Source organism: Podarcis vaucheri, assembly GCF_965113315.1.
Source record: "Podarcis vaucheri genome assembly, chromosome: 5".
In the NCBI taxonomy this organism is placed as follows: Eukaryota; Metazoa; Chordata; class Lepidosauria; order Squamata; family Lacertidae; genus Podarcis; species Podarcis vaucheri.
In genome coordinates this window covers 43,284,634-43,300,601 of record NC_138763.1, presented here as the reverse complement: position 1 = coordinate 43,300,601, position 15,968 = coordinate 43,284,634, and the positions used below count along the sequence as shown (strand labels likewise).

Below are 15,968 nucleotides of genomic sequence, written 5' to 3'. Positions count from 1 at the left end.
ATGGAAACTATTTTACCTTAGATGATGTGGATCCCTCTCCAGTGCTCACAATCTGCTTCTGGGGTGACAAAGCAATCATGTGACTTCCTTTCACAGTAACATATTGCTGCACTGAGGTCTGAGAGGTGGTCCCAGTCACTGGTGCTGGAGACTGTTGAGGTGGTTCTCCAGGCTCTTGCTTGATTATTACCTTCAAATAAATCAAGTGGAAGGGAAGAATTTAATCTCTACTAAAAAACCCCCATAAACGTTCTTACACCATGGCTCTTACAAGAAACAAATAGGTTGCTTGATTGAGCACTAAGTAATTCATATATGACTGTCCCTCAAAAGTTCATAGTTGCCTCTGTATCCTAAAACCAGGAGACACGGTAAGAACAACTTCTGAGAGAAGTTACTAGAAGATGAGTACATTTGCAAAAATATCTGAAACATGTCTGGTTTGCCCTGAAGCGGTACAGTGGTACCTCAGAAGTCGAACGGAATCCGTTCCAGAAGTCCGTTTGACTTCCAAAATGTTCGGAAACCAAGGTGCGGCTTCTGATTGGCTGCAGGAAGACCCTGCAGCCAATCAGAAGCCATGGAAGCCCCGTCGGATATTCTGGTTCCTAAGAACGTTCGCACTTCCAGGTTTGTGGAACACTTCCAGGTTTGTGGCGTTCAGAAGCCAAAATGTTCGACTCGCAAGGCATTTGGGATCCAAGTTACGACTGTATGGTATCAGAGCTCAATCTCAGCTCTGGGCAGACCAGTTGCCAAATATTTACTGATATATAAAGACCAAGCACCACACATATTACTTATATATTAACATTATCTTCCCCCAAAGAAAGTCAGTTGCTTGTGTAACAATAAAAAAGTAGAAAAAGGTGGTAAGGTAAATTTGTCAGGTCATTATGTTCCCTAGACACTATCGAAAGAGCGAAACAAAAATCAGAATGGGTTCTTTCAATACTTGGGCAAGTTTGCTTTGGCTAGTATTTATTTGCAAATAAAGTTTCTATCTATCTACTTGAGCAAGCAATAACAAAAATCTCAAAAGTTAGAAGCACACATTTAGAATGCTTTATGACAAATTGCACTGTTAGATGCTGCTTACACTGCTGCTACACATTGCAAAGAGAATAATAAGACTTCCAATACCTTTGTAAATGTTCCAAATCCTCCGGTCACAGATTTAGGACTTTGTACCTTGGAGTGACTCCCAATTGGACACAGAGGTGGCATGGTTGCAAAGAGAGAGTCTTCTTGCTAGAATTATACAAAGCAGACAATTAAGTTAACTATACAATTATTATTTTTTAAGCACTATGATACAAGAAATGCGCTTATTCAAGACAAGGAACATAAGCCAACCCGGGCCTGCAAAAAGTTCTGGGTTTCATGGGGAGTTAACGACACAAAGTTTTATTACCTTAAAGCCGTTGGTTCAGTTGTGATTCTAAAATGAAAGAGAATCTAAACTTCTAACAATCATACTTTTGTTTATTGTATCATACGTTACGCTGTCCTCCTTTAAATACTGAACTTTTGGTAATAAATGTACTCAACTGAACAGTTAAAATGACAGGTGCAAAAATAATGTTTAGTGCATTTAACTGGTTAGCAGCCCTAATTAGGTACAGAAATAGAGATCCTTGCTTTTAGGAGGGCTTCAATTCATTAAAATATTCCCAAATACAATGAGCTTGTTACTGAACGCATGTTGTTCAATGCAAATCACCATCATTAACCTGGGCCAAGTTTGGTTAAAACAGCACAGAACTTGCTACGTAGAGATGCTTTCATAAGTGACAAAGGAATGGCTTTCTCTACTACTTTTGCATTAACACTCAAGTTGCATAGGAAACAATTCTAGACAAAACTTATCTCATTTTAAATGCTAGAAGCAGTCTATTGAAACACACAACAAGCTTTTGTAAGCAGTAATAAAAGCAAGTTCCAAATTCTGCTACAAATCCATCACCTTCTGAAGTACCATTTATCAGCGACAATCTAGCTCTGTACCTTTGAGACTTCTTCCCCAGCCCAGAAGTATACTAACATTATTCGTCTGTGTCAGCTTAAAAAGCCAAATGAATTGCTCACAGTGCTTCTCTACTGGCGAGGTTCCCAATCACCACTGGCTCTTTGGAATCTCTTTCCCTCACCCCAAATGTTTACATAAATATTATTTTGGCAATGGTAGCTATAAAGTTGTCAAGTGCTACCTCTGTTTTCCCTAATACAAAATTTGTGCCTACACAGAAGACGACTTAACAAGAAATGCACTCAATAGCCTCAGCTTACTTGTTGATTTTTGGAAATGTGAAACATGTTGCAACTACGGAGATCATGTGTCTTCCACCAATGTAATTTATAAATAGGCCATGCCCAGACTACCCCAGTGAACCATTTTTTTCTCTGGCTGGTGAAGGCAAATTCACTGCCTTACCCTGGAGGAAAAAAATGCCCAAGTCCCTAATCCTATGCATGCTTACCTAGGATGTCAGCTCTATTGAATTCAGTAGGACTTACTTAGAAATAGAGAGACACACGACAGCGTTGCAAATAGGCATTTTGGCTTCTCCAAACACCACTGAAAAACAGGGCCGTGAAATACGGAGAAAATTGTGGTTTTGGTGGGAGAACACTAAGGATAGAGCACTTGAGAGACATCCGAAAGCAGACCCAACACGAGATGTTTGGGATGCAGAAATAAAAAACTTAACCATGTTTTTAAGAGGTTTTATCGCTTACTGCTTGCCACCCTGGGAGGAGCAGTAGGATATAAATTTAATGAATAAATAAAATGAACCAGAACTCAACGAACAGTTTCCAGAAACTGCCATGGAATATCAAAGAATAAAAGACAAAATACTCCACCTGAACAAGTTTCTAAAAACAAAACAAAAACAGAAAAGCCAAACAAACGAATGTTACCTTGACAGAGGAGGTTACCAAACTGCTCCCAGGGATCTTTGATACCGGAGATGCTGTCCCTTGAGAGGCTTGAGAAACACTTGAAGCCTTACTTCCAGGGCTACCTATGTATTGAGAAATACAACAGCACACATTTGGCCATCCTGGTGTAGCTTCAGTGTGTTCTAACAACTGTCACATTACAGCTCTCTAAACAGAATCACCTTTTCTTTGCTGGACAACTGGCGGAAGGCAACATGGCAGGAGGTTCACAGGCAGAAGGGGACACCATCGCTTCCCACCCACAAAGCCACAGAGAGGACGGGTGCTCATTCGCCAGTCCGCTTCCCATTTTGCTAGAAAGCAATACACCTCTTCTGTGCCCATATGCTGAATGCAGTCCCAGAGAATCTAAAGGTCTGCCAGGACGACGCACAAATCACATGAGAGATGGTTGCCACCATTTCCTACACACTTTCCCCGTCTCTCAGCACTGTCTCTGAGCTGAAATATTCTGGGCGTGAAAGTTCCCCTCCCCCACCTTCTACATGCTACACCAGGTTTCCTCAACCTCGGCCCTCCAGATGTTTTGAGACTACAATTCCCAGCATCCCTGACCACTGGTCTTCCTAGTTAGGGATCATGGGAGTTGTAGGCCAAAAACATCTGGAGGGCTGAGGCTGAGGAAGCCTGTGTTACACTGTAGAACAGAGAAGCGCAGGTAGGAGAAGTGAAGAGCAGTAGCTCAATGGCAGGGCATGGAGAAGACCCCAGGGTCAAGTCCCAGCATGTCTAGGTAGAGCTGTGAGCGACTCCTTGCCTGAAACCTTGGAGAGCTGCTGCCAGTCAGTTTAGACAACTAGATGGGCCACTGGTCTGACTCAGTGTAAGATACCTTCCTATGTTCTTAGCATGCACAGAACACAATCACTTTTACAGGGAACTGCTTGCAGTGATGAATGTTTGCAGTTGACTATCTATCATGGTATGTCTAAACCTGCAACAAGCTGCTCGATGCAACTAAGGATGGACAAGCAATTCACTTTACAACAACCGCTTGTCCCTGGCAAACTGATCAAAGAGAATGGAAGCGAATGAGGGTAACAAAGCACGCTATAAGGCAGCCTTCATCAACCCAGCGTCTGCAAGATGTTTTGGAGGGATGTTTTGTTGCAGACCAAAATATTGAGAGGGCTGAAGGCTGTTGTAAGGTTTGTGGAGTAAGGAGTCTTAGGAAAATACCTTTTACAAACAAAACAAAAGTTAGTGAGGGAGATGGCTGTTCCACCAGTATCCAGCAATGACAATTAAGACATGAGCACAGAACACAAGGGGTTAGGGGTTATTCTGAGCATTCTGCCTCTGAGGCAAATCAAGGCACACACTGCAAAGGCTCTGGAAAGGAGACCACATTCTTCCCCACCCGCATCTAGTCCACACCTGTGCTGGTGGCTGCTGCCCCAACCGGTTGACCAGGCTTGTCCACAATAACGTAAGGGTTATTGACTACAGGGGTGGTAGCCCCTTGCTTCATATGCACTGGAGTGGAAGTTGGAGTTCGAGGTAGTGGAGAAGGACTTGGGGTCGATATTGGAGATCCTAAGGAAACAGAAAGGAATTCTCCATTGTACATGTCAGACAGATATCCAAAGTGAAGGTAGCGTAGTGACGACAACAACAATAGAAGCAATTTGCAGAATCAATTCTACTGCAAGCATAGAAGCAGCTCCATGAAAATCAGGCACCTACTGTGTTTTCTTTAGAAAAAGCCTTCCTTAGAGCACTGGAAGATGCTACTTTTTTCCATCACAACTTCTACAGTCCTTCTATAGAGGACTATGGAAGGAATTATCAAGGTAGTGCTAAGGAGATTGCTCCATCAGATGGAAAAATCTCCCCTCTATTTCCCTTTCCCCCAACAACCTCCAAGCCAATTTGCGGGACACTATAGCAGGGCTCATTAACAGAATCTGGCCCTATGTGCCTATAAGGCTGTGGGCTTCTTCTTGGACAAACATTGTTCATCCCCAGTAGCATTCAACATTTTGCAATGCTTCTTAGCATTTTGCCCCTTATGACCTACGAACTATGGAGTTTACAACCTAGAAGACAGGGGCTCAGTAGACTAGGAGCAAAACTACTCCTAAGTGTGGAGGCTGCATATGTGACATAGCGTCTCCTTGAGTGTCACCATCTCATGCTTCAGGCTTGACTTGTGTGGCACTCCCCCACCCCTCCTCACAACATACAAGATTGTAACTGTACTCAGTGCAAGAGCAGCAAGTTTATTCTTATCTCGCTGTACAACACAATTTGATGCATAAACCAAGCCATACCTGACACAATCTTGCAACTCATGGTGATGGGCTGAAAAGACTTGCCCGGAGACTCAGCAGGGCTTGGGATTCGACCCTGAGGCACTATTTTGCAACTAGCAGCAATTGGCTGAAAAGCTGAGTTGCCGTGAGAACCAAAAGTAACTTTCTGTGAAGCCAGCTTTGTGGGAGTCCGTTCTAAAGACGATGGCAAGGAATAGAAGGTCGTATGTCTTTCGGCTTCAGATCTGAACCCTGATGAATAAAAGTTGTTGTTTTTTAAGTGTTATGAAGTGTTTCTAGGCAGACAAATCAAAATGTTAAAAACAACTTATTTCTCTCCCTCAGAATGAGCTCTCAATATCTGAAAGGCCGCCATCTCAAAAGCAGTGTAGTGTTTTCCTAATCAGACTATTTATTCCATAAAGTTTCTCTTTGCACACCCATGGAAACTGCACACCAACTAGGATGTGTCTCCAATAAGATCCAGTATCAGAATTTATTCATCATAATGTACTCTACAACATAACACTGTTTAGAACAAAGGAAACGGCCTTATACGTAGCTGGACTATTGGTCCATAGAGTCTACACTAATTGGCAATAGCTCTCCAGGGTTTCCCAGCCCTACTTTGAGATGGTCAAGGACTAAACCTGGGACCTTTGGCATGCAAGAGCTATGGGCCTTCCCAATATATGTTAGGGTGGATACATACTATGGATGGACAGATCAGCCAATTTCCAGTCTGGGTCAAATTCTCCTCCAACTCTAAGACCCCCCCCCCTTATTAATATTTTTACTGAATTTTATTTTTGGTTAATAAACACAAACACAACTGTTAACAACAGGAGGGCCAACTAAAGTAACGTCGGTGTTTTTATTTTACCTTTCTCAACAGAAGTATGCGTAATGGATTCATGCATCTGCTTTATTGGTGAGGATGCTTTTACAGGTGCTGGCATATTTAATGGCAAATGCAACGAGGTGGGGGCATCAGAAAGATCAGAATCTGAAGACTGGGAGAAGACATACTCTTCTCTAAAAGAATGCCGGTGCAATTCAACGTCCACCACCTTTCAAGAGAAAAACAACTATGGTAAGGCAACTGATGACAATACATTTTTTTAAATGTGCAGGGAGGGACTTCACTGCATACTTAAGATACAAAGGACACCAGTTTCTAAACCTTTTGCACCCATCAACAGAAGCTCCTTGTTTGGGGGAATTGTGTTGGTTTGCTTAAAGTCCACCTGAACTCAAGTTCAAGTAACCTAATAGTTAAGCAACCAACCACAGAAGCAGGTACTGCTCAGAGAACATCAGCTAGTCATATGACATCAGGTGGATCTGATCCCCATCTGAACCAGCAGGGCTTACATTCAGCATTGTTTAAAATCTGCCATCAAATGCAAGCCATGCTGCCAATCTGCTAGGGAAGCTGTTCCCAGGTCTGCTTTCAGCAAACATCAAATCCAGTTGGGATCTCCTGAGTGAACTTGACCCCAGCTGTGCAACTTGTATTCAGCACTGAATTTAAATGCTTTACTTGCAAAAGGAACAATCATGTGTCCACTCCAAGGCTTCCAATTGCAATGCTTCCTTTGCAGATGCAATTTTACGTGACACACACTTGACATATGATTTCAGATGAGTGACTGGTGGGTGCAACTGGAATAAAATCGCCTCGACCAGATAGGGTCACCTGTCAGGCCTAATTTGGCCTGCAGGCCAGAGGCTTCCCATGCCTGTCTTAAGAAGTCACAGAAAATCCTGCCTAAGACCAAGAGCAGAAAGCATGTGCATCTCATGTCAATACTAAGCAGACACTGATGGCCAACCCAGTTACCTGTCAAGAGCAGCACACAATTTACAGAGTGTACTTTCAACAAGTAAACTGCTTGATAACTATTTTTACTGCTCATACTTTGGGGGACAGGGCGGAGATGGCCAAAGAAAGTGATCACTGTTCCCATTCTACAGTTTACAAGAAAAGCCTGAGAAAACTTTTTAAAAATCATACCGTTTCAGCACCTAGCGTCTGTAGACCTGTGTATGTCCTATCCAACTGTACGAAACAATTAGGAAAGGAAAAGTTTAGGTGTCTTTGTCACAAATATTAGCAAATATACACACATACACAAAACTTAAAGCAATAAACAGAACTGGCCCTGCCAATAGGCAGAGTGAGGTTTTGCCCCATGCAGTTGGTTTGGGGTACCACAAAATGCCAGAAAGTTGTTGACTTTTTAATTTCTTATTTTTGTATTTTAACTGCAGAGGGTAGGGGTGGGGAAGAGATGCATGTAGGGTTTTCTGTCTCAGATGCCAGAATGACTGGCACTGGATACTATGCACTTTGACTTGTGTGAGCATGGAGGGCTATTTGCTGTTCTGTTTTAGGTTCAGAGATTTCGTTACAATCAAGTAGTATATAAACTTTGTTAAATAAAATAAAACCAGTAAATAAAACACAGCACCCTGAAATCACCCCAAAGCAAACTATAGTAAGAAAAAAGTTAGGACTCTTCTAAAAGCCAAGCAAGAGGGAGCCATACTTATTTCCCTGAGAAGGGCATTGCATCACAGAAGACACAACTATTCTGAACCATAAAAAGACTAGTATGGAAAACAGAGTTTACTGTGTTATTTCTTGTGAGAGCAAAACAATAAAAATACAAAGAGAGTATTTTCATCTATGCATTATCATTGCAGCGAAGTTACCTTCAGATGGTGTATGATATCAATTCTTTTGTTCCGGCTGTCTTTGAAATGAATCTGAACCCTGACAGGAAACTCTCCCCAGCCCCGTCTAGTCAGGTGGAAAGGAGGCTCTCTAGAAATAAGGATTATTTTTCAAAACAAAAGTCTTCCACTACATACAAGATACTTCTGAGCTTGGGATTTGGAGGTGCAGAACAAGCAACAAGGCCCACATAAGGTGGAAGACCAGCCAAGAGTTACCATGGTGATATTCAAGTATTCGAGACAGTGCCAAAGAATTTTAAGGATCTTAAGTACCAAACATACTACTCAAATTTTTCAAGCTTCCCTAATATTTGCAGTCTTGGCTATTTGACTTTAGAAAGGTTTTATAATCTGTTGTCCTCCCTATGTTGTATGACAGTTGCCCTCAGAGGTGTCTGGTACCTTCATTGCACAGCTTTGGGCAAATGCTAAAGACTCCTTACCCTGGATTTTGACACTTGAGAGGTATATTTTTAGGACCAATCTTATTTTTGTAATGTTGAGTGGTTTTAAATTGTTTGCAGTGCTGTTTAATATCGTGTTTTAATATTAATGTTGTGTTCCTCATTTAGTAACCCGCTTCCATTGCTCTGCCCCAGCTTTTGCCAACCTGACAGTTTGAAAGCACACATGTGCAAGTAGATAAATAGATACTGCTGTGGCAGGAAGGCAAACAACATTTCCATGCACTCTGGCACTCGTCACGATGTCCTGTTGCACCAGAAGCGGTTTAGTCATGCTGGCCACATGACCCGGAAAGCTGTCTGTGGACAAACGCCGGCACCCTCAGCCTGAAGTGAGTTGAATGCCGCACCCCACAGTCGCCTCTGACTGGACTTAACTGTCCAGGGGTCCTTTACCTTTTTACCTATTAACCTGCCCTGGAACCTTAGGGTGAAGGGAGAGTAATAAATTGTAGTAATTGTCATCGATGTCCATTGGCCATGTTGGCTGGGGCTAGTGGGAGCTGGCTGGAGGCCAACAACATCTGAAGAACCCCAGGTTCCCCAGCTGCGATATAGCTAAATACACATCTCAGCACCATGCTTAGAAAAACAGACAGAAAGCTGAAATTCTGAGAAGGCACACAGATGGGGTGAGGAGCTGAGCTGCTTCACACAATCTCTGCCATCTGTTTTCTGCTCAGTATGCCTTTTGTTTCTGCCGGGCTCCAGATACAGGCTTACTCATGCACAAGATCTTGACTGAAAAACAGCAGGTAGGGGAAGGGTTATGCTCTCTTCTGCGTTTACCTTCTTGGGCATATGATGCCACTTATCAGCCAGAGAGGATTTGAACCCCCTTCCCAGAGTACTGGAACCCCACTCCTAAGTAAAAATCACTGAGGTTCTGAAAATCTGTCAGTCAGTTGGGGCAAGTTGGAAGTTTCACCGAAAGTGCTGTTACCTGACTTCGACAAGATCGTTAGGTTTGTAGCTGGGATGAAGGAAGAACCAGACTTTCTTAACAAAGTGATCAATGCTGGGTTCTCTTCGGGAACCTCGTACATATACCATCCACTTATGAGTGGACTGGTCATTCTCTTCTCTCTTGTCAGGAGGAATGTACCTGGCAGAGGGCAGAAATAATCACTTAAATCAATTCCACTACAAACATTTTGAAATATTGAAGCACACATTGTTTAGCCATTTCTCTAGGTGCGATCCACATTCCAGGCGAACAGTCAAAGAACACACAAGAACAAGACTTCAGGTACTAACTTGGAGACATTGCCAACTACTATGGTTTTCTTCACAAACAGCCGTGAATGTTCATCATTTGAGTGACCAGCGTTTCTCAGGCCCCCTTTGTGACCTCTAGCAACACCAGAAGTGCCCTGGGGACAAAACAGAAATCTGTTTAGAAATCTGCTTACGCACACATTTTCTCTAATTTTATCCCCCTGCAAGGAAAATGCAGCTACTGTTTAAGTTGCAAAAAGGACATACACCTGTCTGCAGTAAAAGGTCAATAGAGAACAACCCTGAAAATGATAAAACGACCAGCATATTTTAAAATACCCATTTTAAAGGTATTTAGCACATTTGCAAATCTAAGCAAGAGTAGGGAGACGCAGAGCTGCTGCAGAACAAAAAAAAAAGGTCAATTTAGGTACATTCCATGAAAAAAAATTTCTGCCTCATCACGTAAAGGGCTAGGTCTGCCAATACTGGGGATTAAATTTCTTTTCACTCCTCTGAAGGACAGGGACCGTAATTCTCTCACATTAAAAAACTAAGATGAAAATAACCCATTTCTTTGCCCTCTCCAAACGTGTTGTAGAAACTGAACTAACTTTGAGCCATTTAATGTTATTAATGTCTCACTCTGGGACAATCTGCGAAGACATGGACTAGAAAGCACCTAACTGATGTAATCACTTCTAAATTATCTACAAACTTAATGTTTGACTGTATTATTTGAATTGTATATGCATGGAACATTTATTGGAGAGGTGTATATAGGGATTATTTGTTCTATATATTTTTAGAAGCTGAAAAATAAAAGTTAAGAGGGGGGAATGTTGTGGATGATGGAGCACAATGATTTTGAAATTATCGCTGCACATAGTGCTACATCAGCAGAAAACAGGCAGCAAAAAGCAATATAATGAGACCTGTAATTGACCCCTTTCTACAACAGTGCTAATGAGGGGTGTTGAAGATGAAACCATCTCTGTGGGTTTCAGAAGACATAGCAGAAGTCAGGAATATATTTGCCATGTCTGCCTTTGTATACAAAAGAACACTATTTTTCCTCCTTCCTCCTGCCTTGTTTTAAAACCTCAGGTTCATTTTACCTGCCCAGAATTCTTGCTCAGCCTCTGGTCGAGCTTGTTTGATAATCGCTCTTCTACATCCAGGTTGCCATTGTCCTTTCCCATCAAATAGTCCATGTGCTGGGATGATTCACTCTCTGAATGGTTAACTGACAGAGTTTCTGACCCCTGATTAGCCGGAGATGATGATCTGGAGGGAGATTCCAAAAATCTCTTGATAGATGGATGGTTAAAAACCATAGGATCACAGGTCTTGGTTCCCTGAAACAACAAAGAAGGCAGCACATCTCAATTTTGCTCAGAATTAAAGTTATGACAGAAAGTAACATGTCCACCTGATCAAAGCATATATTGTGCTGATAAACAATTGCAGAGTGTAGCAGAAGCACCCATCTGACCATGGCTTCCTTGGAGGTTGCAGACCACCAAACATCTGGCAGTTTTCCTTTTTTGTAAATGCAATTTTTTTTTCTTTCAAAAAGTCACATGCTCCATTACTATCAGTTTTACCTCTCCGACTTTAAGAAGACCAGCAGAAGCATAGTAGTTTGCAACAATGCAGGCTCGCAGTTTATCCATCATTCTTCTTGCTTCAATCAAGCGCTATGAAAAGGGGGGGGGGAGAGAAGATGAAAGTCCCATTATGTAGTGACTGTAACCCTTCCCATAGAATACTTAGCTTGAAATCTATATACCTGATCTATGACTTCAATCTCATGTTCTTTATTCTTCATTTCTACAGAAAACTGTTCTTTAATAATTGCTTCAATCTTCTGTACTGCAGCATCTCGTGCTGTTCAGGAAGAGTCCACAAAGAAGAAGAATAGTCTTATGGGCAAGAAAGTTAAGGCCATTTGCAACAACACAGTCCTCCATGCCTGGAACACGATGTGGATTTCTGGCTTACTTTTTGCTTGCATTTTAGTATCAAAATGACCAGGCCACGTATGAAGAAATGAAAAAAGTACGCCATTCTTATTTGTTTATATGTGTGTGTGCACCCATGTACAAGAATAATATGTAATATTTTAAAGAACCACAATACAATAACTGATATATGAACACATGAATGACAGCTCCAAAATCCGAAGATTGGTGAAAGAAAGCTCTTACAAGGGCTTGATGAAGTTAAACAGACAATCACTCAATCCATTTCAGGAGATCTTCATCAAAAGCCTAGTTGGACACATAAATTCAGCAACCCATATGTGGACCAAACTACACATTTGGTTAGATGCATAGCTTGGACCCAAATGTTTTATATTTTTATATAAGAGTATGTGTGTGTGTGTGTGTGTGTGTGTGTGTGTGAGAGAGAGAGAGAGAGAGAGAGAGAGAGAGACTAATTAAGCTCATAGCTGTGGTGCAGGTGGTGGTTCGTTGTTTTTTTTTTAAAAAAAATCCACTGCCACAGAACATGTGAGAAGAGTGTTGTAATATCAAGTATTATTGCAGTTCAGGTACAGTCTGGCTATAGCAATTTAAGTTTTTAATAAAATTAAATGGGAAATGGTGGCACTTGATCCATCAGTCAAGCTCTTGAATTTCACACAAAGAAACATTGAAACCAATTCTATTAGTGTGAAAGAAAAACAGCAGTGTTCTGCATATTTTAGAAATCTAACACAAACCAATACCTATAGACAGACTATATTCTTCTCCTCTTATCTCTGTCCCACTTCAATTTTCGAATTTATTTTTTATTTTTTACCTGACTGCTCAACTGCTTTATGACGTTTATTTGTAGGTACATGCGAGATCTCCTCGTAGTCTGGGTCCATCTCTTCTATAGTTCTTTTGATTCCTGACATGTTTGGCGATTTCACTAGAGGGAAGGGGGGGTGGGACAAACAGTGCATTCAAACATCTGAGAACATCTTTCCATTTATAAAGTCACATTGCAGAAGAAGTAAACCTTCCAACTGGGTGGAAGAATACAGATCTATTTATATGCTACTTGCGTGTAGGGCACTCATAGTTTCAACCCAGAACAAGACCACACTTTTCATCTCACAGTGTCTTGCTATATCTATTCTGATGATGGCACATTGAAACATGGTTGCCTCCGAAGGAACCCCTACACATGAACAACTGCTAACAATTAGGGGCTCTGCAGGATTAGGAACCCTGTGCACTTAAACACAAGCAGTGCAACATGCAGACATCAGATAGTAGAGCTAGCAGAACACCACAATATCAGGAGAAACGCAGCCCTGCATCAGCTTGAAATCTTGAGTAATATCACACAAGTAATATGTGAACTCAGCTTCTGTCTCAACAGCTTCCCAAAACTCCACCAAGATCTACAAAGTAATTCAGCTCATTCAAACTGGATTATGAATTGAGCTACTTTGCGGTAAGAACCTGTCCTATTTTTCTTTTTCCTTATTTTCCTCTTTAAAAAAAAAAGCTCTTTTGGTCTATGAATCAGAGTAAGTACCTTGTTTTTCTTTGAACTATCAAAAGTGATAGTCACACAAAAACTCATTCGCACATCTATTGCTGGCCACATTTCTACGAGTTTCTCTTGGTTTTTTTGGGACGTAACCATCTGAAAATCGAGGTGACCATGACAGGATAAACATGATATTAAAAAATTAGAAATAAACCGCTGGACCACAGGCAAAGACAGCTCCACTATACAGCCTCCAAATCTCTGAAAAGTTATCATCCTAACGGAGCCTCAAATAACAAAGTGAAAAGAGTCCAGTCCAACAGATTTGCAGTAACAATAGTGTTAGACAGGCATTCTGAAGCTATGGAGAGCAACTACAATGAGGGCACCCCATAAGGATGAGCAAGGTATTCAGACTTATCATTATGTTCACACTCCAGAAGCGTGTTTTCCGGGGCTCTAAAATGTGTCGTGAGATCAGAAGGCTCCCAATTGTCCTCTAACTTGGAGGGTGAAGAGAATAACAAAGGACAAAGCAGCATACCCATCCCTCTGTGTGTGCATCTATTGCAATAATTTATCTACACAGCATCAGAACACCTGAGGGCTACTATTACTGCATAATCTGCTATTATGATGAACTATTTTCATTTTGTTGTTTGCGACACCAGACAGATATTCTTCATATTACTACTCATGGGGGGTGAAGAGAATGGCAACAAGGGGGGACAGAGCTACCGCCCGTGCCCCCCTTGGATTATTCTTCTACCAGGCATCAGAATGCCTAGAGAGGGCGAATGTGTGAGCAGCCGCCAACAAAGCCCCTAAGCCCCTAATGCTGCACAATTATTTCTTCATACATTGTCGAAACCTTCCTTTTGCTGTTCATTCTCCTTAGCAAAGTTATGTGCGAAGACATGTGAGTGAATACATAGATGTCTTCGGTGAATGACTCACACAGAAAGACAATGAAAGGCCATTATGAATGGAAAAACCCTTTCTGCAATATTTTACCTCAGATGTGTCAAAAAGGCAGAATCTGTTTTCCTTCAAATGTCACCGTATCTCTGTTGAAGGCTGTTCAGTTTCCTTTTCAGTGACCCCTGTTGAATAAAAACTCTTTTAGACAAGTGAAAGCAATCGTTTTCTTGAAGCTCAAGTTTCCCAGCATGTTCTATTACGAGCAGAATAGTATTTCAATTTCCAACTGAATTTACCAAATCACAACTACGAGTGACCAAAGCAAAACAAGTTGATAGCTCAAGCTATTATTAGGCATTATAAAATGCTGCTTTGGTGCATTACTACCAAACACCGTGGGACTTAAAAGCTCATTTGAGCAGGAGTAAGTACTACTAAGCACCATGGGGCTTACTTCAGAATAGATGTAGGAATATAAGATTGCACTGGAAAGCAAGTTATGATGGGGCTACAAAGAAGCTGGCACAGGAACAGTGAGTCACTGTGGCATGCTAGTTTGCAAAGGAGCCATTTGTGCTATTAGGAGCCAACTTTGTGAGGGTCTTCAGAACAAGCCTGAATGACTGCCGGAGCATCAAGGAAAAGCACACCAAGGATGGCTCCTAGCAGGATGTTCACCCATCATAACAATAATCCCCAGCAAAACTCAGTACGGTGGCCTTTGGGAAGACCCCTTTGAGAAACAACAATGCTCTGGTCCTATGTGTGCCTGGCAACTTGTTTCCAGGTGGCCATAAAATCGGACTGCCCTCTTTAACAGCCCGATCCTTTGCAAAGTTAGGCGAACCAGATGCAGTCCGCGGGACAGGTAGCAAAGTCGACGCGGGACTGGGGCTGCATGTGCCCGCAAGACTGCAGCTCCCAGAGGGCTAACTTGGAGTAAAGTTAACCATAAGCTACCGCGGGTCTTCCTTCCAGCAGCAAGTAAGCACGGCCAGGATCGGGGTGCGAGATGGGACTTTTCGGCTCCCGCGCCGACCGAGTTGCACAAGCGAGCAAACTTCGGGGACTCCCGCGGAGGCGAGCGCCTCGACACCCTCTTCTTGCGCAGGGGACCCCCGCGCCTGCCGCCAGAGTCGAGGCCCCGCGCCAGAGGGGGGCGCTCTCCTCCCCGCGCGCAAACGCCCCGCTCCTCCTCAGCCCCGCGGGCGGGAAGCGGAGCCCCGACTCGGGGCCGCGCAACTCACCCGCCTTCGCCGAAGACGTCCCGACGGGCCGCCGCCGCCGCCAGTCCCTTTCGCCTCCGCCCAGCCCTGCGCTCCAGCGAGGCCAGCGTCTCTACCGCGCAGCCGCCATCAACTCCGTCCCCTCTCGCCTGCCCGTCACGGCGACGGCGGGGCGCGGCTGCGCAGGCGGAGAGCGGAGAAGGGGCGGGCATTGGGAGAAGCCGGTTTCGCGAGGGGGCGCCGCCGGCAGGGCGCTCTCTTTGCAGACGCGGCTGGCGCTCAACGAAGCATCTGCTGCGTCCTAAAGCCCGGAGGCTGCAGGAGCCGAGGAGCCCGAGGCGCTGGTTTCTTTCTTTCTTTCTTTCTTTCTTTCTCTTTCTTTCTTTCTTTCTTCCCTTGAGAAAGGGTTGTTTTTTTTAGTGCTTTTCCTTTCTTCTTATGACTAATGTTTTATCACCTGCTGTTGCCTTGGTCGTTGGCGATTTTTAATTGCTTTTTGCCACATTGTTTTTGTCCCGTAGCAATTCGGGCCCCACAATAATAATAAAAAAGGGACTGCTAGTTTGCAATATTAGGGGTTAGAATTTGGGAAGCTAGTCCGTTATAGAGCAGCAGCACACCCCCCCCAAATCGGGCTAAATTTAAAATGAACTTAGAACCAATGTAGTGGTAGATTTTTGAACGGC

At 42.9% G+C, this 15,968-nt stretch overlaps 1 protein-coding gene across 1 annotated transcript in view; it reads right to left on the bottom strand.

Moving 5' to 3' along the window:
• Nucleotides 1-15,457, bottom strand: part of YEATS2 (YEATS domain containing 2) — a 45,728-nt gene extending 30,271 nt beyond the window's left edge. Inside the window, exons 1-16 of the mRNA XM_082225313.1 lie at nucleotides 15,304-15,457; nucleotides 14,150-14,238; nucleotides 12,452-12,565; nucleotides 11,436-11,533; nucleotides 11,251-11,343; nucleotides 10,762-11,001; nucleotides 9,683-9,798; nucleotides 9,369-9,530; nucleotides 7,938-8,049; nucleotides 7,237-7,281; nucleotides 6,103-6,289; nucleotides 5,238-5,471; nucleotides 4,342-4,500; nucleotides 2,923-3,026; nucleotides 1,144-1,251; nucleotides 17-190 (exon numbers count right to left, since the gene is read on the bottom strand). Coding sequence (XP_082081439.1) covers nucleotides 17-190; nucleotides 1,144-1,251; nucleotides 2,923-3,026; nucleotides 4,342-4,500; nucleotides 5,238-5,471; nucleotides 6,103-6,289; nucleotides 7,237-7,281; nucleotides 7,938-8,049; nucleotides 9,369-9,530; nucleotides 9,683-9,798; nucleotides 10,762-11,001; nucleotides 11,251-11,343; nucleotides 11,436-11,533; nucleotides 12,452-12,551 — 1,932 coding nt within the window. The 5' untranslated portion in view covers nucleotides 12,552-12,565; nucleotides 14,150-14,238; nucleotides 15,304-15,457. The remainder of the gene's footprint in view (nucleotides 1-16; nucleotides 191-1,143; nucleotides 1,252-2,922; nucleotides 3,027-4,341; nucleotides 4,501-5,237; nucleotides 5,472-6,102; nucleotides 6,290-7,236; nucleotides 7,282-7,937; nucleotides 8,050-9,368; nucleotides 9,531-9,682; nucleotides 9,799-10,761; nucleotides 11,002-11,250; nucleotides 11,344-11,435; nucleotides 11,534-12,451; nucleotides 12,566-14,149; nucleotides 14,239-15,303) is intronic.
• Between the last annotated feature and the right edge of the window lie 511 nt (nucleotides 15,458-15,968).